We start from the raw sequence: 26,886 nt of genomic DNA, 5'->3' as shown, positions 1-26,886 counted from the left end.
TTGAAAAAAATATAACTCAAATTATTTGCATGTATAATTAAATGTATCGCTTTATATTGTGAAACGTTGAAACTGAATATCCTTGAGAGTCGTTGAGTTTGTTGACGTTTGTTTTGCGCATCAATTTATTACAAAGTTCAAGAAGCTTGTCAGAAACCTCGAAATAAGCTCGACTGCGCGCAAGTTCGATCATTTCTTCAAGAGGTATTATAAAATCGATAGGGGTGAGGAAGCAGCGATGGAGGAAGACGCGCGTTATCCTTTTCCCTTTTAATATCCTCTCGGTTCTTCGGGATCAGAACAGAGGCAAAAGGATGACATGACGAAAGGACGAACGTAAAAAGACGAGACGACTCGTCGGACTTAGCGAGAAAGGGATTTTCTGCTTTCGAAGCTTTCCTTTTGGAGAGACGCACCTTGATACACGATAATCAATCTTTCCTCTCATTTTGCGTCCCTCCTTTTCGTCCCTTTATGCTCGTCTAACAATGGAAACATGAATAAATATGATACGCGAACATTAATTTCGTATGCATAAATTAAGCACCAAACTTTACGATCCTTTTTGGAGCTTTAGCCTGACATTATTGATTATTATTAAATTTATTATTTATTATATTATTTATGACTAGATTAAAGCGAGGGGCATTTACTGAGAATTAGGAATTTCAAAGTCTGGGAAAATTAAGACTTATAAGATTTAAAGTTCTTCAAAGAGATTTCAAGTTTTTAAGCTCTAAATATCTGAAAATGTATTCCAACTCTTAAAATTTTAAAGATACAAAAAGAAAAGATCCAAAGTTTTTTTTTTTAAGAGATTTCAAAATTTCAAATATTCTAAATTCCAGAATTCGCGAGTCAAAAATTTCCGCAATTTTAAAGTTTACAATTTTTTCTAAATTATCGAGTATCTTCAAAATAAGGCTAGATTTAAGATCAATGTTTCCAAATTTCAAATATAATGATTTTCTCACTTGCGTAATAAATACAACAATTTTTTAAATGCATTCTGCAAAAAATATACATCTGGATATTATCTGATAAAAGAGATCGTGTAAAATAAAGTCAGGTTTACAAAATGAATTGGGAAAAACAGAGATGAGAAAAATATCCGGCAATACCTATCATCTCGCTGATAACAAATTACTGATAAATTATTAATGCAGTAATGTATATATATGTGGTAGATGGTTGGCTGTAACGTGATGCAGAATATATTATAAAGAACGACGTATGAGGGTAGTGTATTCGATATTATAGTATTTCCATATTTATGCGAGCCAGCATTACATTTCAACGAGTTCGTCGCTCGCGCGGATAAACAATGGCGAGCGAATATCATTTAGCAACATTGCTCGTGATTTATGACGTGAATGTTCGCGTGTATGTGCACACGTGAAAATAATATGGCGGATTGGTGACAAATGGCGTGTCCATGATTCAATATTTACGCGATTGTTATGACACGTTTCGTTTCAGCGATATTAAAACAGAATGGCCATTACTCTTGAGAGAGCGAATAGTCGGATTAATGACGGGAAATTTTATATAATGGGTGTCCCGCGAATAACCGGTCTATTATTGCCGCGTAATAAGTTGCTTGAATGTAAGTTAGAGAATTGTTATGCAATTTTAATTTAATTCAGAAATTATTTTAGTTGGATTTTCCCTCAAGGAATTTAATCTCGCCTTATTTCACTCGAGCTATTGAGAGATGAATTAATTTTTGAATTAAGTAAGAGGGATTACTTACAGGAATATGACACGTTTAAAAGTGTGCAAATATGAAGGAATATGAAGATATTGCAATTTGAAAATTCCAGAAGATAAATTGTAATTGTAGATAAAATATATTTGAGTTGTTCCGGCGACAGAAATATATTTTATTCTTTTTCGTATTTAACTTTACTTACATTTTATTTTTTCATACTTCCTTTTATATTTAATCCCTTTTATATAAACAAAATTAATTTTAAAATATGTGTAAAATTATAAAATCGACATTTTTTGATAAAAATGTGCATTAAACTATTTTGTTCGTCGTGAAATTTAGCAATTGCCATCACTTTACAAAATTAAAAAGTAAATCTGTTTAAAAAATAATTTGCAATCGTAACAGTTTTAGGAAGAGATCAGAAAGGTTCTTCGGAGAGAAAACCGGATCCATTATCAGACAAACACGATTTGTTCAGCCTCCCATCGATTTATCCTTCTGTCGTCCAACCTTCGCCTCGTGGTCCTTTTGGATGTCCCGCTGCTTGTATCCCGATCACGCAATTAGCAAAAGCTTGTGATAACGTCGATGCATCCACCTGGATGGATCCCGAATCATTAAATTCCTCGCTGTATCCCACGCGCATCCTCGGGGACTGCGATCCTTTCAACGACAGAACAAAATTATCGTTGAAAGCGTCTCGTGAAATTATACTTTTCTATCACACATACATAGATTATCTAATTGTCAGCATTACATTTGTCTTTGGACAATTTTTATATCGAAAGAAAAATGTTGTTAGTCTGTTCTTTTATTTTATCGAGAGAAAAATCCATTTTCTTTCCTCATATTTGCTCCTCTGTTTTTATAAATAATGCAGCGAATATGCCACGCGTTACTCTCGAAATCGCTTCGTTTGACATTCGATGAAAAATGAAATAACTTGGTCCCGACAGAAGATAAAAACTGAAACGCAATGGAATTCATCGCGCGACAGAAACGTTGATTCGTGTTGCCGCGAGTTCTTTTCGGCGGTTTTAAAAATAGATTTAATCTCTTCGACCGACATACGCGTGCGGAATCAAGAGAAAAACTTTTCCGCCACGTCCGTTTTACGCGGTTTGCATCACCGGTCGATGCAGGGGAGGAGGGAAGCGAGGAATGGAAAGAGGATTGGTGCGTTTTAATGCATCGCGCCCGCAGTGATTTAATCGGTCTTACTTTGCGGGGAAATGTGGCGAAATCGGAGTAACGCATTTATGCGGGTTTTACTATGGGAGCCCGGGTTATGAATCCTCCCCTTCCCTTGGCGCCTTGTTTAGGGAGCTGCTAAATTTGCGAATTAGAGTTCCGCAACGAAGTTCCTCCCGAGCTCGATCAGGAACTTGTATGCGCAAGCAGGGACATTGTTCTCTGTTTAGCGATGAGTTTCTACCATGTTGTGATCCCTTTGTAGATCAGACGTGAAGTTTCGCGAGATATCTCGAGGCGCTAATATAGCATATGCTCTCCGAGGACCCAAGGATACAGAAGGATATAAGGTCCTTCATTTTACTTTGAGAATGTTTCTTCCGATATTTTCTAGAATTTTGAAAGATTGAATGTCTTTTTAATTTTCTGCCGCTTTCTTGAAGCTTCCAATTGTGAAGATTTTACGAGATTTTAGACGTTTTCTTCGATATCTTGTACATTCTCGTAAAAATCGAAGATTAAATTGAAGCTATTTAAATCTGAAATGGATATTCAAAGCTGACGTTAAAAATTACAGATGTAAATACAATCTAATTATTTTGACCTAAGGATAACAAGCGTTGAAGGCCGGATATCAGATACTTTATCGAATTATATTTGACAACCGGAGAGATAAATGAAACTAGAATTGTGCTGCTCAAAATAAAGATGTAAATTTTATAGAGAAAACAGATTTACTCCAAAAATTTATTTTAAAGATCTTTCTGAAGATATTTGATCGCCAAGATTCGCGACACGGATTTTTTTTCTATTAAACTTTTTCTATTAAAGAAAAATTTGCCGATAACTTTGTTATCTTTTTACGGTTTAAAAAGAAAAGTTTAATTTTAATTTTTTACAACCATCGATTCCTCCTTGATATTCTTGTTTCGAGCAAATTCATTGACCTGGAAGAATCCTTCATCCTCCTTCATCATTAAAGTGATATCAGGTAGATATTTAAATAACGGGTCAATTTATATAATTTTTCGTATCTCATCACAGATGAAAATGAGCTCCGGGGAAGCTCAAAATATCTTGCAGCTTCACGTGTCTCCCGGAATTCGGATAAACGCGTGCATGTGTCGGAGGTGCCTTAAATGGATCCGCAAAAGGATATTCCTTCCTTTTTCCTCCCCTTCCCCTCTTTCTCATTCCGTCAGATGCGGCGGCAGAAGCGTCTCCGGAAGAACGCGGCTTTAAGCTCTAAAGCTCACCGTCATTCTTCACTGCTGGTACACCGAGCTAAAAGAAGGATTTCCGTTTCCCTCCCTTACCTTCTCTCTTTTTACCTATCTACCAATCCATCTGTTGGAAAAATGGACGCTGCGGAAAAATCAGATGGCAGAGTTTGCGTGATGCGAGAAGGCCGGCTTTTACTGCGTCCTGGCTTTTCACGGGACGCCGATTAATATCGCATTTCGATAAGATTTAGCGTCCTTTGGCAAAAGTATTTAAAGCAACTTTGAGCTTTCGCATATGTATGAAGACTAAATTGAATTATTAAATGAAGAGTTGAATAAAAAATCAATGTGCCGATATTTTGTTTTTGAGACAAGCTGTATTTTTTTAAAGATGATAATAAACAATACGCTTGTAAATCGAAATATGTTACTAAACATGTTTAGTGAAAATTACATGTTAAAGAAATAAATTATTTTTTATTTTTTTACGATACTAATAAAACTTTTAATTTGTTTGAAATCATAGGAAAAACGAAAATTGTCAAGATAATTTTTAGAATTCATATATGAGGTATAAGTATCTATTATTGTGTCATAATTTTTTTACGGTCTTAGAGTCTTATATTTTTAAAATACGAGCTTCTTCCAAATTTGTAAAGTAAACTCTCATTTTTAGATATCTTCAATTTCTTTTCAAAATTTTTACATCATCAAAATGTTTTGTATTATAAATATTTATTGAATATTTTTAATTTTTCTATTTGATGTTTAAATTCCCGAATTATTGGATCCTTGTGGCTTAAAAAAAATCCCAAATCCTTGGATCACCCACGCGTGGATCCATCGTGTCCCGTCGAGGAACGTAGCTTTAAGCTCAAAAGCTTCCTTTGCCCAACTCGCCATTTTTCACCTTCACCATTGCCAGCTAAAAGAAGGATTTCCGCTTCTCTCCTCCTGCCCCCCGTTTCTTCCAGTCGGAAAAACGAACGGTACTCTGAAAATCAGACGGTGAAATCTTCGTAACTCGAGAGGGAATCTCCTCTCGTCTCCTCGCCTGTCGAAGGGATCGTTCGCTGACGGAAGGATATCTCGAGGCGATTTCAATCGAAAGCCTTAGCCGCCGCGCTTATTTCCAAACGTACCCAAAATATATCCTTGCAACTCTTCCTAAAGATGCGCCTTGAATTTTGATAAACACTCCGAAATTTCACGTCTCAAAATTGTAAAAATTTCTTTTAATATTTGAAATGTTTACTTTGAAATTTCTTTACAATTAAATATATGATCAGGGCGCGGTTTCAAGCATAGAACAGAAAGGTGGAGAAAATTTCATACATCTGTATCCTTCAACAAATATCTCGAGCTTTTATCCATTTTATTGTTTTATTTTTTCAATTTTTATTTCTTTTTTTTACCATGAAAAAATCTCAAATGACAAGGCTCTCAATAAGTCGCATTTTTCGCATTATTTCTCATTAGCGAAGAACACGTGTCGGCAGATTTTCGCGAAACTTTTAACGGCATTTTTCCTTCTCATTGTCAGTTTTTCCGGACCGAAGAGCGATCGTTTATCCTTGCGTCGCGAAATCTCTCTCCCTTCGTCAAGCGGAGAGGCCGTCCCTTTCTCCTTTTTTTTTCGTCCGGGATAATCGTTCCTCCCATCGCAGCGACAATTCTTACTCGGCACGAAATAGAAGGAAAATTGAGAGAGGAGACAAGCCGATGTCCGTGTCGTTCTCTGCTCCGGGACACAGCATACAATGAGAGATTTTCATTAAAACACTCAAACCGGCCGCTTCCGACAGCTTCTGCAGATGGGTTTTGTTCGTCTTTTCTGCCGCAGTCGAATTAAACGGATAAAGCGTGAGAAACCGTCCTATCTCCGTTTTATATGCGAGAAAATGCACGACATTTTTATCCCAAGAGTTTATCGAAATATTGGAAATATGAGAGATCATCATTTTTATAAGAATTTAAAGGTACACGCATAAAACGATCTACGTTAAGATAATATTATTACGTGTACAATAAAGTTAGACAAGTGCACTTGTAACATTTCTCTTACATTTAATTCTTCTTTTACGCTATCGATTATATTTTTTCGCATAATTATACAGTTCTATTTTAATACTTGAACTTCCTGTTCGATATCCCGAATATCGCGAGTTTCCTCCTCCCTCGCACTTGGCGAAGTCATCAAGATGGTCGTGTTTCTCACGCGAGAAAACAAAGCGAGGCGCGTACGCAATTACGAGGACCGGCATCGCGCTCCAATTAACGACGTCACTTTCTCGTCCATGTCGTGCAATTTATTCCATCTAGTCCCCCTCCCTGTCCCCCGCGTTCCCGCATCCCTTTCTCATGTCGTGACTATCGTGCCGCGTGATTTCTTCCGATCTTGTTTTCCCATCGCGAGAGAGGATTGCACCTGTTCGGTTTCCCCTTCTTTCTCGTTTTCTCTCTTTCTCTCTCTATGATCTCGCAAGCGTCCGGTCGAGCGTGCAAATCCGCTTCTCGAACCAAGAGAGGGAAGGGAAGCGGAATCGCGGATTTAATGGCGATGTTTGCGCGCAGCTTCTTCTACGCGACCGGAAATTCCGTTCCGCGGTTTCCGCGACACGGGCGCGAAGCTGGGAAAATTGCGTGTCTCGGTTCGATGATCCTGGGAGAAAAGAGGGGACGTTGCGAGAGAAAAATGAAGGGAGAGGTCGAGAAAGAGACGGAGGAAAAAGGGAAGAGGATGAAACGACGCACAGAGTTTTGTCCACAAAGGATCAAGTGGAGAATATAATTTACAAAGCGTGCAAAAATATTTTTATTATTCTTTAGAGATTAATCGGAAAATGCGCCTTCTTTGCAAATTATATTTCCATTTCAATGCAAGTCTGATATTCGGAGAATTATAATATTAATAAATATTGATAAATCGTATATTACGTTTTTATAACATTTATGATTCTCATCATTTTGGAAATTCTATTTAGAGTTCTTGCGTTTCTGAATTCTGGTCTCAGCTAGTATTTTAGTAAATGTCGCGTTGCGAGATTGATAGGAAATTTTGGCAATTTTAATGAATTCGAAAAGTCAAAATCGCGAACTCGGACAAAGAATCGATCCCTTTTTGCCCCTTTCGGCCTCGCTAATGAGCGCTCGCGCAATTACGAGGTAGATGTCATTAGAGTCCGTGGCAATACTCTTTAATAGCGTTCTCCTTTCCCTTCCTGGAATCCTCGACCGTTTCCTTTTGTTCGCTTTTCCGCTCGACTAATGAATTCAACGGCGACACGAAACACGGGTCATCGATCTCGCCTTCGCTTTCATAAAATCTCTTAGAAAAAGAGTACTCGAGATAATTAATTAATTTAAACACTATTGAAGGTTTCAATTTACTTTTGGGACAATAATGCATAATTTTTCGTTCGAGAAATTTTATGAGAATTCAATTTATACGTGGTCTAAAATTGATCGAAATTAAATTAGAAATCTACTGCCGTTGCTCCAAACGTTTCTCTATCTTCTTTTTCCTATCTTTCCTTTTTTATTTCGCAATAATGAGGAGTAAAGGCTCCATTCCTTCCCATTTTTCTCGTAATACGCGCTCACATTTCTCATCTTCCCTTCGCAAAGCACTAGGCTAAATAAAGCGAGACGACATATTATAGTTTGCGGATGGATATCGGCGTTTTTTTCAAATCGAATCGATGCAATGTACCGCGGGATGAGAAAAATGCCACGCGCGTGCGATCTATCCGTTCACCGATATACATATTTATTCGCGACAGAAGCGAGATGGGATGAGGCGGTTCGGTGCAATCTGCCGAGTCCAATTTTTGTGACATGCTAAAAATGGTCCCTACATTTTGTTCGCGATGATCGACGTAATGTCCATTTTCGCATATTCCCGCCATCGGAAAATTGAGCTCGCTGAAATTACAGATTTCTCTCTGTCTCTCCCTTTCTTTCTCTTCTCTCTCTTTCTCTCTCTTTCTCTCTTGATAGACAAGAGAGAAAAAAAGAAAAAGAGAGAGAGGAGGAAAATTGCATTTTTGCGTTTTTTTATGAAGAAATAGAAGAGGGTGGCAATAGGTAATTGGGAGAAAGGGAAGACGAGCGCTTCTAGTTATATACTATATGGATCGATTTCGAAGCGGTGACCTGCCGGACAATCTTCCACTTTTCTCTTCGCGGAATCGATTAGAGAAAAAGCAACGATAAAAGAGAAAAAGTCGCGTGGCGGCAGAGGCGACTTGTAACTGTATAATCTTTCTTTTCTTGAGCAACGAGAGAAAGAGAGCTCGTGCGAACGCAATGTCTCCGATGTTTCTAAAGACGAGGTGAAATTTTCTTCGACTTTCGTCATAACATCTCTTTTTTAAACAATTTTCACACTCTTAAGAAATCCTTCTCTTTTCTATATATTATTTTTATTTTAAAAAAAAATAAAATTTTGCCTCTATTTTTTAACGATGCATATTCGGATTTACGAGGGTTAAATATTTTTTTCGTAAAAAAAAATAATTATATTTGATAATTTAATCCTTACATTATAAATAATTTTTAATATAATATAAATTACTTTTAAAAACGTACATAAGAAGCATTTTTCACGTAAAACATTTTTTGGAACCGAATTTTGCGATGTGATATTCGCATAATTTTGATTGAAAATTGCTTTAACTATAACATATTTAAAATATTTAAAAGTCAAATATATAATTGTATTTTTAGCTTACAGTATATAATATAATTCGGCAGACAGTATATAAATATTAGAGCTGTCAATTCATTAATTATATGATGACATAATTATTTTTTCTACAATGCTATTAGCTAGATGGCATACGTGTCATATGATATAAAAGTTGCTGTTTGACATTCGCGGCGTTTGGCAACTGGAGATTCAGATGCGCAAATTGTTTTCGAATTGTAGAACTGGATGAGTGCAATTTGTTGCGACTGCAACGATCGGTTTCCAGGAAATCCATCGACGTCGACGTCGAACGCGATCGATCAAACGTTCCGCTGAAATACTGTCCGTGAAATAAAGTTCTCGGGTGGCTTGCATGTTATTTGTTGTCCGTTTTAGCCGCGGGACGCGACCTTAACCCTTTCGAGGACGAGAACGCAATGCAAGGTAGAACGAAAGAGTGAAAGCAGATTGAAAGTAGAATGAAAGTAAGAATTGGAGGAGATCGAAGAAACAACAGGCAAAAGAGAGAGTCGCGTTAAATTGCGATGTTTGTATTCTGTATTTTTATATCGAATCCAAGCTTTCATTAATTTAATTTGGCCATCGTTAAATATTTTACGTTAACGTTTATCGTCACCTTTTATTGTGCAATATTTTTATACATTTCTCTCCCACGTGGTTTTTGCGCATTAAAATATTTTTCAACTTGACTGTATTCGTAATAATTTTATCTAGTATTTTAAATCTGAAATTTAAAAAAATCTGGAATATTATTTCAAATTTCAAATTAAAAGTATTTAAACGTTAAACAAATTAAATTTTCTCTTATAAATAATAAATATACAAAATTTTAACATCTTTTTAGTATAATAAAGCATATAACAAATGATTAAATCGACCAAAGTAAATTGAAGCATTGGCAATTTTCTCACGCGATTGATAAGCGATTACGGGCTGTGTGCGATTCGCAATAATAGAGGCGCTTTCTGCGACAATAAAAGAAAGGTCTTATCAAACGCGGTGAACCGCGGACTCGGAAGGGAGGAGGCTCGATCGATTCTTTTTCTCTCGTCGTAAAAAGGAAATATTATTTTAATCGTCCTCTCCATCGCCAGCTGATATCTCAATAAATAACGCCCGGAAAGCGGCGGCTATTGCGGTGGTCCTTTTAGAACTCGCGGTCCAAATTAATCCTTTAATCCGCGGGTTTTCCATTCAAGAATTCTTGGAAGAGAAAAGTGTGATTTCATACAATTTTATTAATTTTTTTGTTGGATATTTTAACATTATATTAAATTAGTTTAAAAATTATACATTTAAACAAATTGTCACCATTTTGCGTGTCAAAATGTCCATCGTTAATTATCAGGATAAAATTCGCAAGATTAACCAAGAGAAGATGCAACGAGAATTTGTATCGAATTTCAAGAGGAAAGTTCGATATTTGAGAACCGCTGTTTTAACCGATAGTACCAAGTGCACTTTGTTCTTTGTTACCACATTCAGCGATAAAAACTGACACTCGTCGCTTTCATTGTAATAGTACCTCTTCTATTTTTTTTTGTTTAGCAAAAAATCGACTATCGCGATTTTATGATAACATCTGTCATAATAAATGTCGATTTTTATTCTTCGTAAATAAGAAATGCGCTTCTTTGAAAATTGTGCAATATCAAATATAATATTTATCTCTGAAATTTTAATAAAAATAACTCTTGTAATGTTACAACATTATTATACAATATACATATCGAAAAGATTTTAATGTTATTAATATTAATATTTTATTAAATATTAAAATGACATCGCTGAATATAATAAATGTTAACGTAATATTCAGTAATTGTTGATCGTATATTAAAGCGTGATAACAATATCGTTGTGCAATATTTTCAGATGATAGGAATAATGACGATGATAAAATGCTTCATAAAATATTAAAACAATACATATACGTATATTGATCGTATATTTTATTAGTAGCATTCATTATTATTTACATATTTAATTAAACGTGCCAATTTAAGCTGTTGTAAAATTCACTTAAAAGCGAAGGATTGTAAAATTTAGGAATATTTAACTTACATAACGTAGAATAATTTATATGTTTTATTCGAGACATACACGCTCGTGGAATCGCGATTCTGAACAAAACAATATTTTAATGATGATAATTCTCGCAGGTTCAGATTTCTCGACCTGACATTAACGATAACGAGGGGGAAAGGAGGATAAATATTCGGGATTGAGGTAATGATGCGATGAGAATCTTTTTTCACCTCCTTAATCTTCCCTAAATTTAAAGGGCATATCCGGGCACAAAAGTAATTGCATGGAAGGCAAGGCGAAGGGTCGAATTAGTATATTGTGGCGCGGGAAAGGTTACGTGAAAATGAAGGGTGAATAAAAAGAAGGGAGAGCAATTTTATCGGATATAGGGGGAAGGCCGATAGTTAAATAAATTGGCCTCGTCATGGAAATTGAATTCATGTCGAACTTCCGAAACATCATCTCGAATCTTTTTCATGATCGTGTCGACTGTTGAATTCTTCTTTGCGACAATCTGCGATTAAAAATTATTATTTCTTTCTTTTTTCATTTTTTCATAATAATCCTCCGATTTTTTAGTATTGCTCTCCATTTCTCTTTGTTTATTCATATAACACAATTTTGGCAACAAGAAGAAAAGAGGAAATGTTTAATTATCGAGTCAAATAAAACAGTACAAGTCTTTTTCTAATTTAAAATTTAAATTTCATATTCAAAATATACACGCAAAGCTACTAATTGCAATCTAATACATTCCATAAAATGCGAGATTCGAGAATTAAATATTCATTTCAATTTTCCCATCGTTTTAGTTATTCGCTTATCTCATGCATATAGTTGTTCATGTATTTATTTATTTTTCGCTTGTTTATCATTTGCCGTTTCTTTGTTCGCCACATTCGTTGTTCACTTATTCTCCATTTATGCATCGCTTCATATGTACACTTGTTCTCCGTTTGTTTTCAATTTGTTTTCTCTCTCTCTTTCTCTCTCCATCCGTTCATTCACTTTCCTACGTTTGTTTTTCATTTGTCGTCATTTATTTTACACTCATTCTTTACATTTTCCTCACTTATTCTCCATTTGTTTTCCATTTGTCTTGCATTTATTTTCCATTTATTCTCCAGGTCTTTTCCCTCCGCATTTATTTCAGTGCGGTTCGTGTGCGCGGTCAAGGCACAAATATCGTTTGGCATACGAATCGATTTTCCCCTCGAAATATCCTCTAAATCGATGAATGGATGTTGACGCGAAACGCAAAGTTTTTCCAGAAAGACTTTGTGACTTGCTTTTGCCGCAAGGTAGCTGCTGTTATCTAAACAGAAATGCATGTTGTGGCATTCAAGCAATTCAGTTTCGCACACACACAAACATGGTGTTCAATGTGTTCGTCGCGTTTCCTTTTGAATGATTCTAAATCAATATTTTTAGCGAGATTGCTTTTTAGGAAAAAATAACGGTAGTGCTATAATTTATTAAACTGAATTTGATAAGTAATTATGTGTGCTTTTTGAAGCTCTCTTTTAGAACTATGTGTTAAAAATAAGTTCCATAAATTTAATGAGGAATTTAAATATTTTTCCGGTCGAATCGAAAAATAAGAATCTTGGCTGTAAAGTGGCTTCGGTAGCAAGAGTGAAAAATATAAGCTTCTTGGCACTCATTCATATCTATGGCGTCGTCTTTTTCAATTTCCGGAATTGAGCGGCCATCGAACTCACGCGAGCCTCATCCCGAGTGACCTCATCCCTTCCGGATGTCGTTTTATCGGATAACTGCCCGGCGGGACATCACAGTTCGTGCCTGTCCCTGGAAAATTTTTCCGGATGGAAACCTTGCCTTCTCCCGGAACTTTACACATACCTTACACGCACATCGTATACGCACATTGCGTCGTGTCGCGGCAACTTTACTCGCCGTTTTTTCGCATTGAACAAAGTAAGAAACAATAAAAACGAGAACGAGATATCCAGAATAAGTAAAGAACAAAATAAAGGGAAATAAAAGAGGAATAATTAAAAAAAAAAATCATCAAGAAGCAACTCGGAAACGAATACAAAATTAGATACATTGTGTGTTATTTTCCAAATTCTCGATTTAGAATTGAGAAGAAAATAAAGTTCCATTTCCATTTACCATTAATATTTATAGATGTAGATAATAATCTAAAAACATTGTAACATTGTAAATCAAAATTTTCTTGTTGTTTAAGCGTGAAATTAATAAATAACTCAATTCATTTTTACAATCCTTATATATCACGTTGACGAGAAGTACAGTGATATTTTTTTGATATAAAGTTTATCGAACAATAATGCTCTCTCGAAAGAAATCCATCTTTCCTCAAGTATCGATTTCCTATTTGCTCGTTAGCGAAATACGAGTGCTCGGTCCACAAGAAAGTATCTGAGATTTTTTAAAACGTGGCTTTTGACCTAGCGCAATCTCTCTTTAAGATCGACGCAAACATAGTCAAAGTTGGTATTCTCCCTCGATCGGAGGGCTCTCTTTGTGTAAACGTAAATAAGAAAATTTTTGAAAAATTTCAAATATTTTTTCTCAGAGATTCGCATATCGACGTCGATCGAAAGAACTTTCCTTCGGAAACTCTCCGACTTGGAATGGCTCTTTAACAAGATCGAGCGACAAAGCCGTCACGTTCATTTGTCGAAGCCTTGTAGAATTTTTCTCGATCATGTTCGCACCATTTTGCGAAGTGGTTTTCTCGTGACGTGCTCTCGCTTATAACGCAATCGCGTTCGCGGAATCAGAAACTGCGACCACCCCCCGCGCGGCAGCGCGATAAATTCGTGTCCTCGGCACCCACTGTGGCACCCACTACCACTAGCTGTACTCGGTAATAAAGCAATCGATTCCTCGAGGCCACGTGGCCCGAGTGTTTCCAGGTAAGCCAGCTTGCCGACCGTCGACGAGTTCAGGGAAGTCCTTATGGGAAATCGATATACGCCCGGGATTCTTAATACGCAAATGTCGTCTCGAGACATATACCGGCGGTATCGCTCTCTCTCCCCTTCTCCTCCGTAGTTTCTGCTTCCCACGCAAAACGAAGGATTCATGATGCTTCTTTTCGTTATTCGAAATATTTCTGAAGCTGAGGTTATTCGAAGGTATTTCTGCGAACAAGAATTAACGAGGCAGCTTGTTTTGTCACATTGATAATCAAACCGCAATAAATTGATAAGTCTTTTTACGAAATTATAAATAATCGAATAACGCGTTGAAAATTTATTTGAGCGTTTGATTTTTCGTTAAGAAAATTTTCCTAGGTACATAAGATTTTTTACTCCACATGAAAATTATTAATCTTCATTAATTTATTATCAATTAAAAATTATTTATCTTATCAATTAAAACCTAAGTTTATTCAATTTTATTAAATTCACTTAAAATTAAACTTTAAATAAATGTAAATTGATTTAGCTAGAAATCTTTATATCGATTATTGAATAGAAATTTTTATACAAAATTTTTTGATTATATTCGTACACTTTCACATGCGAGACTTGCAAAATTTAATTTCAAAGTACAACATTCTCTAAATTCTCTGAAATTTCAGAAATCCAATTGTAAGCTATCGGCGGTTTGCGGGGTGGGTCGCGGGAGGATGGGAGAGTCCTTTCTAGTGGTCATCCTGACACAGCAGGAGAATCCGAAATTAGGAAATCGTCCTTCTGTCGACTCTAGTCTAGTTCCGCAGCCGTCCTTTCCCTCTGTTATCCCTTCCTTTTCACAAGCCCTACGCTAGTTTCTCATTCTCCGCCGATCCGCAGCCACGAAACGGACAAATGGCGGTTGCCTACTTTGGCAAGGACGAAGGATTCGTTCGAAGCCCAGAGGCGAATCAGCGTCCACCGCCGATCGTTGAACCAGAGAATCCATCTCACGATCCGAACGTTCAATCTTTCGCCGGAAACGATGCTTCTTTTATTTCCGCGATTAGACGAGATTAATTCGTACTGTCTACGAGTGTTCGCGACTAGCAGGATAAATCCTTTTATAGATTGTTCGATCTCGTATTTTTGTTTATTAGTGTTTAGGGAATTTTACGTGATAAATCGCTGAAAATTAAAATTAAAAAAGGATTGCAATATCGAGTCTAATTTTTTTTCATTAAAAGCTATCTAAATCTCTTAATTATCATAATAATTATTATCTATTTAAGAACTTTATTTATTATATTATTTTTAATTTTTATTGATTTTATATTATTTTGTAATATATAAATATAAATATATAAATAATATATAAATATATAAAGTAAATAATATATAAATATATAAAATAAATAATATATAAATATATAATATATAATAATATATAAATATATAAAGTAATATATAAATATTTTCCTCTGTTATTCTTTTTTTTAAAGCTTTTAATTAATAGCTCATCAAATTTCTATTTCTGAATTTTATGTGTTTTTCTCTATACTTTATTAAAAATTTTTATTTTTATTTAGTTTTTTGATTATTTAATATTTTATATAAAAGATATGTAATCTTACTCTTTCTTTTGCATTTCAGCAACTTAAAATTAGACAATTTTTATTTATTTTCTTTTTTTAGAAATCGACTGATCAATATTATTTCTCGTGCGTATATTTTCGACGAATTTATGTTTTTCCGTATATAAACCCCTAACATTAGACTGAAGAGAAATTTGGCGACATTTAGTCAATACGCAAGCGTTAAATATGGAAGCAAGCGCGCTTTAATTAGCGTGCAAATCCGTCGAAATCCAAGAAGTGGATGCGAAATTCATGTCTTGTCGCGCGTTCTCGTTTCCCTAATGAAAGTAAATCTGACGCCATAAAACTCAGGGCAAACAATATATTCGTGGGTTGAATTGATCGACGATACAACGTTAGTCGTGATATCGTGCAACATTTAATTTTCAAAGGGTATTTTTCACTATCAGAATTAACCTTCATTTATTTAATTAATCTTATTCAACTATCTCTGTCTCCATATTTTTTATTCGTATGTTACGTTGTTAATGGATCTTTTTTTATTTATAAAAAGAAGAAAGAAAGACGAACGATCAAACGATTCGTCGAACTTCATAAAAATTATTTACGATTATGTTTAATTTATAAAGAAACTCAATTCGTTTTATTTGCAATTAAATTGGAAAATGTCTCCTGGAATACTTTTTCAACAGATTTGCCATTAATGGCAAATCGATCAATTATCTATAATTATTTCCTAATATAATAATTTTCTATAATATAATTATTTTCTATAATTATTTCCCTGCTATTTGAGATCTATTTCATCAAATTATATATATATATATATATATATATATATATATATATATATAAATATTACATTTATTTCTTTAATTAATAGTTAATGATGAAGACACTTCTTTTCACAACGTATTTTTTAAAACTGATTATAAACAAGTCTGTTAATTTTTCAATTGTACCTCGTTATAGTTTTTACATTGGCTGATATTTATTTCTATTTAATCTTAATTAATATAATAGACAAGTTTATTAATAACAAAGATTATTATTTCTCAAGTGCTAACCGTGACAGATTCAATTAATACGTCAATTGTTACCCACGGTATTTCAACGAACTACATTTTTCTCTCCTTATTCTTAGAAAAAGAATTAATCCTCTTTATACTTCCTTTCGGTTATTTGACCCGTGACCGAGTCGATTAACTCATCAATTATCTCTCATCCGCACAGGGAGTAGGAGAGGGAGGGGAGATTCCGAAAATAATTCACGATCGTGCTCTTAGGAACTCGACTCGTGTTCCGTGTTTGCTTTTGCGAAACGCCAATCTACACTCGTTTCAAGATGCTGTTTGAATTGTTGGCGCAGCGTTCGTTCTGCTCGATGGTTAATTTATGTAATCCATAATTTGCAATTTTGCTCGTCCGGCTAAATACATCGAGTCAAATTAATGAGCCGCGTTTATGCGATTTATCTCGATGGCGAGGTTTATGAATTATACAGCGAGGTTTATGTATTTTCGGTGCGCAAAATTTTCACGCGTCATTAAAATGCTTTTACGCGAATCGAGTGTCTATCCGCGAAATTCATTTCACTCTCAAAGAGTTTTTGCGAAAATAATAAATAATAATTATATAAGCGAATTTTTATTAAAGTGTTTTCGCACGTGACTAAGATACTCGATAAAATTGATTAATTTATTTGCGGTTTATCGGCAAATTTATGATGAATTAGTTAGACTAATTGCGAATCGTGAATCTAAACTATTATAAAATCCACTTATATCTCGCTAAAAAAATGAACTTTGCTCAGCTCGATGTAAATAAAATAAGATTAAACGCGCAATAGCAGACTTTGGTTGACTGTCTTTTTTATTGTTCGCGAGAGGACAAAGGATAACAAGCAATTATATTGCAACAATGAGTCAGTCGGCGAAAAAAATTGGGTATCGTTTCGAGAGTTACGATCAAACGAATAGAAGCCGACGTGATTTTCATGCGACGAGGATAACGAGCAATTATTCAGCAAACGAACGCACATCATTGCGATTTTGTAATGCAGAATGTTTTTTATGTTAAAATACAGACACACGTAAGATATATCTGGGTCATAAGTATTTTGCAAACTATAAAATAAAGAAGTGTAATATTACTTAAAATACATTTAAATAAAACTACTTATACTTTTAGCAATTTTTATTTTTAGAAAGATCAAAACAATCTATAACTATATTAAATTATATTAAACCACGTTATATTAAACATATATATATATATATATATATATATATGTAATATAATATGGATAATTTTGTTTAATTATAGAAACATATATAAAGAAACACCAGATACGTAATATAGAAGTGTAAATATTATTAAAACTTGAATAAGTCAAGAATAAAGTTAATTTATTTAATGAATTTTTATTTTCGTTTTTATACTTTATAAAATTATACTTCTTTTAATTGAGAAAAGAAGTAGGTGACATCAAAATTTTCATTTATTTAATTAAATTTAAATGTATTAACTGGTTTAATCTAATCACTTAATTACTTAATTACTTTAAATTAATTTACTTATTCTTTCATTCCAATCGTTACTCAATTACATTAATTTCTATTTCTATTGGGATTTATTTATTTGATTAGATTCTATTACTGTTTTTATGAATTATTGTACTTTTAATAAAATCATTTGTTCATTTATTATGGGTAATGAATGTTAATTAATTCATCAGATTTCAAAACGCAGAAGAGAAACCAGCAATTATTTAACAAATACGGCGGACAAATATTCATCGAAATAAAATTGAACGTTAATTACGCGAGCCGACCGTGTTTCAGGTTATTAAGGACAGTCAGTGATCCCTGAACATTTTCAGAATGCGTTCCATATTGGAACTGGGGTTTAATTTAAACCGAGTATAATTCGCGATCCGATAACAGTACACGTATACGAGTACAATAATGATTAAACAGTTATTTTTGCAAATCATCCGCTGCGAATTATAAGCGAGAGCTTCAGCGATTTTCAAAAAATCTCGACCACATTCTATTTTTCTTTCATTTTACTCGATTAATAAAATCTATTAATAGAAATTTTTATTCAATTATTTTAAATTGAAGATAAACACAACTTTAGAAAAATTTTAAAAAGCTTTAAATTAGAATCTTAAGTGTATAAAATTTAAGGAATTAATATTTTGAGTTTTACAGATCGAAAATTCATACAAAATTCATACAAAGTTTAGGATTTGTAACATTAGAAAAATACCAAATTTCAAAATTCATAATTCAGAAATTCAATAATTTGCTTTAAAAAATAATAATATAATAGTTTATCTACAATTGTGGTTAGATTTTTAAATTTAAATTAAAACTTACAAATTTAAGGATTTTAAGATTTTTTAAAAATATAATAGCAGTAGCCTTGCAAATTTCTTTCTCTCTAATTTTAAAACTTTTGTGTTACAAAATTTTTGTGCTTTGATTCATCCTCTCAAAATTCCAGGATCTTACCTCATCCTGCTTCGTATACTGACGTCTTTCGATCTTCACGTCCCGCAAATCCTGAACTTTCTTCATGTCCTCGGATACTGAATGTTTCGGTGTCTTTATTAGTCTTCGGAAGTTTGCTATGTAGCGGAATCTTCGTTAGAATCCAAACCAGTTCGGAATTATCCTGGCAAAAAGAGACGAGCGGTCGCGGATGAACGGATAGAAAGAGGAGTGGGGAGGATAGCTCTCTTTATTAAAAATTCTTATTCAAAGTACGCTCGTAACAGAAGCTCGTAAAAGAAGTCCTGCCGATGCAAGGAGAGCTTTAATAAAGAAATTCTTAATGGCGGCGGTGAGATTGCTGATCGTCTCTTTTGTAGTTGCTTTAAAAACGAGAAAAGCGAATCATTCGACTTATTAAAAATTTTTTATTTACAACATTGCGACGATGAGAAAGTCACGACAATTTGCCGACAAATTTTATGAATATGATGGATTAAAAATTTTCTTACATGTAAATGAACACTGAAAATTTGTCACAACAAAATAACTTTGTAAGATCTTATTGGTAAAATATTGTAGTTAAAATATGAGGTATAAATAATTCAGCAAAAGAGTATAAGTATTCAAATAAATTGATATCCGGATATTAAATAATTATTATTAATGAACTTTAAATTTGAGATTTGATATCTAAAGATTCTCAGATTTAATACCAAATTATTTTGAAGATATAGATTACGAATACACGAAGACTATAAAATAGAGAATAAAATTATGTAATTTTTTAAAGTTAAAGTTGAAATAAAGGATCTTTTTCGTACTACTACATTCGAAAAAAGTAGGGATAAAGGATTCTAAGATTCCGAGCAGCCTAAGTTTGTAGAATCCATGCGCGGATGTCTCTTTGATCCGCCAGTAAAACGAAAGTGAATTTGCGTAGTGCACTAGAAACTGAATTACATGGAGAGGTTTTCTTTCCCTTTCACGAGAGCACCGTCGATTCCTTGATCCTTGCACCAAGTACAAAAGAAGACTTGCTCTCGTAACATGGATCGTTCAATACAGAGCAGGAATTAAAAATACAATTCTCGCAAAAAATTACGGACAAAAATGGAGAAAAATTATTATTTATTAGAGAAAAAAAAATCTTGCACGTTTGTTGCAAAGTTAAATTTTAATTAATTTTAATCAATTTAATTTTTCAAATGATTAAAGTAAAATAAAATATTTATTAAAAAAGAATGCTACAACAATAGGGATGTAATAATGTAATTATTTTAACGATTATATTATTATGTTACATTATTATATTATATTATTGTATTTTAATAATATGTATATATTATATATATTTATTATTTATGCGAATATATTATTAATGCATATCATTATGCTACGCTATAATTATACATCATTAAACTATATTCTGATTCTCTTGTAATAAATATTTTATACTAAGATTGCCATTGATAGTGTAACTGTGCGGTATCATAATAGAGAGAGGCACAGTGCAACAACAACAATAAATTAACGAAGTCATTGTGGCGGCAATATAGAACGGACGATTTATTTTCGCGAACGGTTCAGTGCTCCTGATTCTTCTCTTACTTCGAGTATTTGTCGAGGAGCGCTCGTTCCCTCGACTTTTATCTTTACGGCGGAACGAATGCTCTCAAGAACAACCATCGATATTCTCGTCCCGGAAATATCGGGCTTGTTTTTAAGTGCGACGTGTTTCACGACGATCGGTCGCGATAATTTATCGTTTCCATGAAAAATAGCCTTGCCTTTTTTTTCAAAATCTCTGTAAGTGCACTTTTTCTCTCTCGTTTCCCGAAAAAGTCTTGAAAAAAATTGTAGAAAAATAAAGAGATAATATTTTCCACAAAAAAAAGTACGACTCTCTTGTCAGAAGAAATATTATATTTTTAATAATGAAAACATGACAAGACTAAAAAGATTAATAAAATCTTTTCTAAAAATATTTTATTTCGAAGGTGAAATAAATTTCGATGATAAATATATCTTTTGTTTTTTTGCATACGATGTCGAGTGAATGTTATTTATAATACTTTTCTCGACTATGAGCTCGCTTATTTGTGATACATAAGTTATTTTTTTGTTACAGGTATAAAGATAACAGGGCGTATCCTTGGCCAGGCGGAGAGAGCCACTTTATCCTATATCCCGAGAGCGCGAATCAAACAATCTACACGCAGGAGATGAGAGCCTCGGATGCGGGACGATACTCCTGTCAGGCACGTAACGACACAACTACTTTGGAAGGCGACATCACTCTCGCCGTACTCGGTAAGTAGGATATTCTGGAATAAAGCTGATGAGATTCATGCATCAGCTTTATATTAAAAGCTCAAAAGGCATCTCGTGTCTCCATTCGACGTTTAATAACAAGATGCCGCATGCAATGATAACAAGATAACGGTGAATAAGATTGAAATTGAAAGGTCGTTTAACAAAGTCTTTAAAGGAATATTATAATGTAAAAGAAATATTTTTTTATTTATAAATTATAATTTTTTTAATTTACAGAGATAATTTAATTATAATTTATATGTTCATAGAGAGATGTGTGGTTAGCTTTATTATTAATTAAACAATTAATATATGAAATGATTTAAAATCTTACTCTATTTAATAATGAAATTAATTTAATTAATTTATACACAATTTACAATATATTATAAATATATATTTATGTCAAATTTATTTCTCTAAATTCTTTTTGTATTTTCGATATCGAAAAATTTTATTTGCTTTAAAAATTTAGTAGAATAAAAGCGAGAAAGCAATTAAATTTTTCCAAATATTTTCCAATTTTCACGATAACAAAAAATGCATCAATGGAAAAAGCCGTGCTCATTCAATTCGATCCGCTTGCTGTCGCTGCGAGAGAATATAAAAAAACTCGAATGATTTCGCGAAAGAGACTCGCCTTTGAAGCTTCTATTCAAAATAAAAGCGAGGACAAAAAGAGGGAACAAATGCTCGATCAGGGAACGAGTTGTCGCGAAAAAAAACATTGCAAAACGTCAATCGCTGATGCTGACAAAATGGTACTCGCTTTTGATATCCGCGTCAAAGAGCCTCGTCATGATACTGTCATGTGCCAAGAACCCGTAGGATAGAAGATCCTTTCTTTCTGTATTGATTTAGTATACAACATTTTTTGATAATATTTTATGCAGTTGTGTTTGTTTTCATCATACAATATAAAAATTTAGATCAAAATTTTAAAACATGAATAGATATTATATATTTATTTAATCTTTTTGTCAATGCGTATGATACGTAATTATTTCATCGCTTTTGTCACGTTTTTTTGTCGTGCAATTTTATGCTGAGATATTTTCGATAAATAAAAATATGCGGATAAATAAATATAAAAATTTAAATATAAAAATAGATATGAAATAAATATAAAACGAATAGGAAAATAAACATAAAAATTATAATAAATGTAAAAATAGAAATATAAAAAGTATAAATGTAAAAATCTGAATGATGCATTCTGAAAATTCGTCAAGATACGAAAGATAACAAAACATTATTAGGAACAAATATCTAGAAGTAATATTCTCAAGATAAATTCTTAAAAATCCATAGCTATCTTATTTCAAGAAAAATTGATTCGCTTATTCGAAGGACCGATAACTTTTTCTCGAAAGTCATCGTTGCGGACATCCCCGACGTGAGATAACTCGGGATAACATAGCCGGGGTGTATCGAGCGTCCGCAAACGTTATCGACCCGGAATTTCAATTAAAGTCCGCCACTGTCGGATCTGATCGGTTCCGGGCAGTCAGTCGCTTTTCCGGCACTAGCTTTTGGTCTCGACGGAAAACCGAATAAAAGTGTTGCACGCGATCCACCTCGATTTCTATAACGCGATACCAGTGTTTCCCGACTGGCGACGAGAATCATATTCTGCCGTTATCGAATTTTTCAACTTAATAAAAAATGGAAAGTAACACAATTATGGATTTATATTTTCGTATTGAGGCAATAATTTAATTAATTTCGCAATATTAATTATTTGATACATTTTTGAATGGATTTATTTAGCTCTTGTTTTATTGCGTTCTTTTAAATAGCCATTTTATAAATTGTTTTATTGCCATCTTTTAAATAGCCATTTTATAAATTTTTTATGCAAATTTTTATTTTTGATGCAAAATAATATATAATATATAAAAATAATATACAAATATAATATTTATATATAAATAATAATACATTTTTTATTAAATTATTATTGAATATAAGAATAAATGTAAAAATAAATTTACGTCTTCACTATAAAAGCAGAATTAAAATTTTGCATTATTATTGCACAAATTAATATGTATAATTAAGCAAATAACATGATAAGAATGATAATAAGAAACATAAAATCATTCACTTTTATTGCTTTTGTAAAAAAAAGCAAGAAGATTAAATCTTTTGGAGTAATGCAATCACGGAGAGTGATGTAATCATTGTGGCATATTAGGATTCAGTTGAAACGCGCCGTTTTTGGAAAATTCGTCGCAACGTCTTTTCGGACGATGAGAACGAGTTAATATTCATCGAGGGAGCGACCGCGCTTCCGGTCGTCTACGGCTCCTAAACCCCTCGATTTAGCGCGCATTCGTGCCGCGCTCTCTTCCTCGTTCTGTCTGTCGATATAACTGACTTCCAGTTTGCCCAGCAATTTGCCGGAAGTCGTTCGAGGGAATTCCGAGTCGACGACGTTTAACTCCTTTCCGTACACGTTAAACGTTCTTTCGTCTCTGAGAGTCCTTTTATTTTCTTGCTCCTCTGTCAGCCACCGAAATACCTTTCAGTTATCGAAATCAGTGTTTAAATTAAAAATAATTTGATGAAATTTAATTAATTAAAATATTTTTCAGTTTCAATAATTTAGACATTTAACAAATATATATATTTTATCGTGAAAAGTTGATCTTAAATTTGTCAAAAAGCTGGGTATTAAAATGTTTTTGAATTGAATATTTTATTCTATGTTCATATTCATTTTTATTATATTATGTAATTTAATGAGTTATATGAATTAATATTAATGTTATATTAATTATATTAATTAATATTATTTAAATTAAATAATAATAAAATAAGTAATTTATAATAATTGTGTAAATTCAAGAAAAAGTACGCACATCTTGATCAAATCGATTCTAAATTTATGAAAGAATTTGAAGTTTCATTTTTCCCTCATGTCTGTTGTGTAGAATGTACTTTCTGTAAAGTGAATGAATAAAATTACACACGCAAGCAAACGAGATAATCAAGAATATGTAGACATTTCTCGCGTTTTCTTGGAAGGCGAATTAATGAGTAAATTCCTTACACGGTCAGACGAGCCGAGAAAGTAATCGTCATTCGTCTGCTTCGCGGAAAATTGCCAAACGGGAAAATTGGTACGATCCAATCTCTTTCTTCCATCTTTCTCTCTTTCTTGCTCCCCTTCCTACACATTATGCGAGGTGCGTAGGTAGAAGGTTCCGCGAACTGCCAATCGAATCTCCTTCGTAGAAAGTGCACTCGCCGTGGGATGCATCACTCCGGTCGCTGGTGATGCGCCACATGTGCGTTGCACTTTGACTTTCAAAAGAACGCCGCGAATTATCCTCGCAGAAGCTTAGCCGCAAAAAGAAAGATTGTATAATCTCTGCGTCATCTTTCATCTTTAAGACGTTGAACGGTAACTTGTTTCATTTTAAACAAGAAGATATCTTTGCGGAAATATTTTTTTAGATTTTGAAAAGATTCGAAAAAATCATGCAAATAATAGAGAACATATTACATGTGCACATTAATTATTTTTCGTCATTATATATTTTATTTATATTAGTTTTGCATAAAAAATAAAATGAATTCTCGATTAAATTGAAAAATTTGTCCAAAGAAATTAAAAAGAGAAATAAAATATGTATTTGCATCTTTGATTTAGAATAGATTTCAATCATCTTGCACGATTACAAGTTACGGTTATTAAATAAATTTATTGAAATCCCGATAATTGATAAGGTTATTGGAAATTTTATTTTAATCACGCTTCATTTACCTATCGGTAAGTTCTTGGGACGGAGTACATCGCTACACATTATTACAGCGATCATTTTATCTGGCCTATTTTTCGAGGTGGGTGCCGTTTAAAGGCGTCGTTAAATTACGAGAACGTATTCGGGGAAATTTTAATCGAGGTTCTTTGAACAAAAGCGGCATCGCGCGCGTTTGACGTTCATACTCAACCATATCAGCAATCAAATGTCACGGATTATTGTCGTCCATTGCGAAATGTGCGATTATGATTGCGCCTTAAAATATTTCTGATACCGAGAAACTTATATCTATACATTTATCTAAAGACTTTAAATCCATAAATTTTCTTTCAATCTTTTAATCACAAGAAACTCTCATTCTTATAGTATTAAATTTCATACAATTTTATTAATGAATTCCAAGAGCGTTAGATTTTTGAAAGTATATAAATTTAATAGATTTTTTAAAACACTCGATGCATTTTTTAATATTTTGTTCCAGTTTGTTAAAAATAATCTTAAATGTGTCACGTGAATTTTTAAATTTATTTTCTATCAATTCCCTCCCTTTTAATTTTTACTAATCATACTATCGCTGTTGGTTCAATTTTATGTCGATATATTTAAATAATTAGTAAAAATAATTACTCATAGAAAATAGCCGCGTTGACGAGATTCTCTCTTGTCAAACGTCCCGGTGTATTTAATTAAACCCGTCTATTATCATCCCTAAGCTCGAATTATTTGGCAAACGGTCGTGAGCTTTCCGCTCGCTTTTTATCGTCGCGCATTATCGCGTGCGCGATTTTGCGACTAATTTTCCCTGGCATTTCATTGATCACAGCGTAGTGTAGTAGCCTACCGACAAATCAAATTGTCACAGTTTTAGCGCGGACGAGCTTTTCGTTCGTCCCGTGAAATGCAAAACAGCAATCGACGTAGCAATTTTTCACCCTCCCGTCTCCCAATTACAGTATCCCGAGTACAGTATTTACAGTCATTCCCCGATTCCCGCATAAATCCACGTCTATATGCCACGGGCGCGCGCGCACAAAGTTATTATTCGGCGAAACGCATCTCGAAACTCGCATTGCTTTGACCATGAATTCGATTTACCATTTTCGCCAAATTGCGATTCGCTTCGAATCGGCCGGGCCGGTGAAGCGTTGTTGCAATCGCCGCCAGGCTCTCTTTGTCGTCGTTACAAAGGCGGTCTGGAAACGCGCGCAGCATCCGAAAGCTGGTCCGCGAAACTATTTCCCATAAAATCGTATATCGTAAAATTTATAGTACTCGTGATGAAATGAAGAATTGCAAATATTTGTGAATTTGCAAATTTTTACAATCTAGTTTAATTTATACAATAATTATTCTCTCTATAATATTTTTCATTGTATTATTTAATTGATGGAGAGAAAATCTCTCTTTGAAATAAAGAACACGTGGATCGAATCAGTTCGTTATTTCGGATAATTTTTCGCGGCGCAAAAATTCGCAGTCTTAACAGGGATCTTCCTAGAATCGTCTTCCACTTTTTTTTTCCTTGCTCGAAAGTATAAGGGGAAAAGAATCGATCAGGATGAAACGAAGCGCGAATATACGTACGTAACAATCTGGTGGGCGGTGCGCGATATTGCGGGGTTCGAGAGACGGATTCATGAATTACAGGCGGTAAATTACAGCGTCGGGGAATTGGGTCGATTTAATCCTGCGTTTTGCGCGCGAGGTGCGCGTAGGTAGGTGGATAGATGATGTTCCGCGAATCCGCGATCAATTCTCTTCGTGGAAGCGCATCGCTGATCATACCGAGGTCGACGCGCTTATTATCCGGATGCGCTCAGCGAAAGAAGGGGAGAGCAGTTTTTTTGTGTCGAAAAAAACTCGAAATATTAACATACATCTCGTATAACAAGTCCTGAAATTACTGGAAAGTATTCAATAAATATGCAGTATTTTTTGTATATCATT

General features: G+C 33.8%; 1 protein-coding gene across 1 annotated transcript in view; it reads left to right on the top strand.

The window, feature by feature from the left end:
• The window catches only part of LOC105249968 (single Ig IL-1-related receptor), a 137,985-nt gene that overhangs the window by 65,327 nt on the left and 45,772 nt on the right, over window positions 1–26,886 (top strand). The window contains exon 2 of the mRNA XM_025415145.1: window positions 20,985–21,166. Coding sequence (XP_025270930.1) covers window positions 20,985–21,166 — 182 coding nt within the window. The remainder of the gene's footprint in view (window positions 1–20,984; window positions 21,167–26,886) is intronic.

The sequence above is a fragment of the Camponotus floridanus genome, unplaced genomic scaffold, assembly GCF_003227725.1.
Source record: "Camponotus floridanus strain SB8 unplaced genomic scaffold, Cflo_v7.5 scaffold99, whole genome shotgun sequence".
NCBI classification, from domain to species: Eukaryota; Metazoa; Arthropoda; class Insecta; order Hymenoptera; family Formicidae; genus Camponotus; species Camponotus floridanus.
Note: the sequence above shows the minus strand (reverse complement) of the source record. Positions and strands in the feature narration are given on the sequence as shown.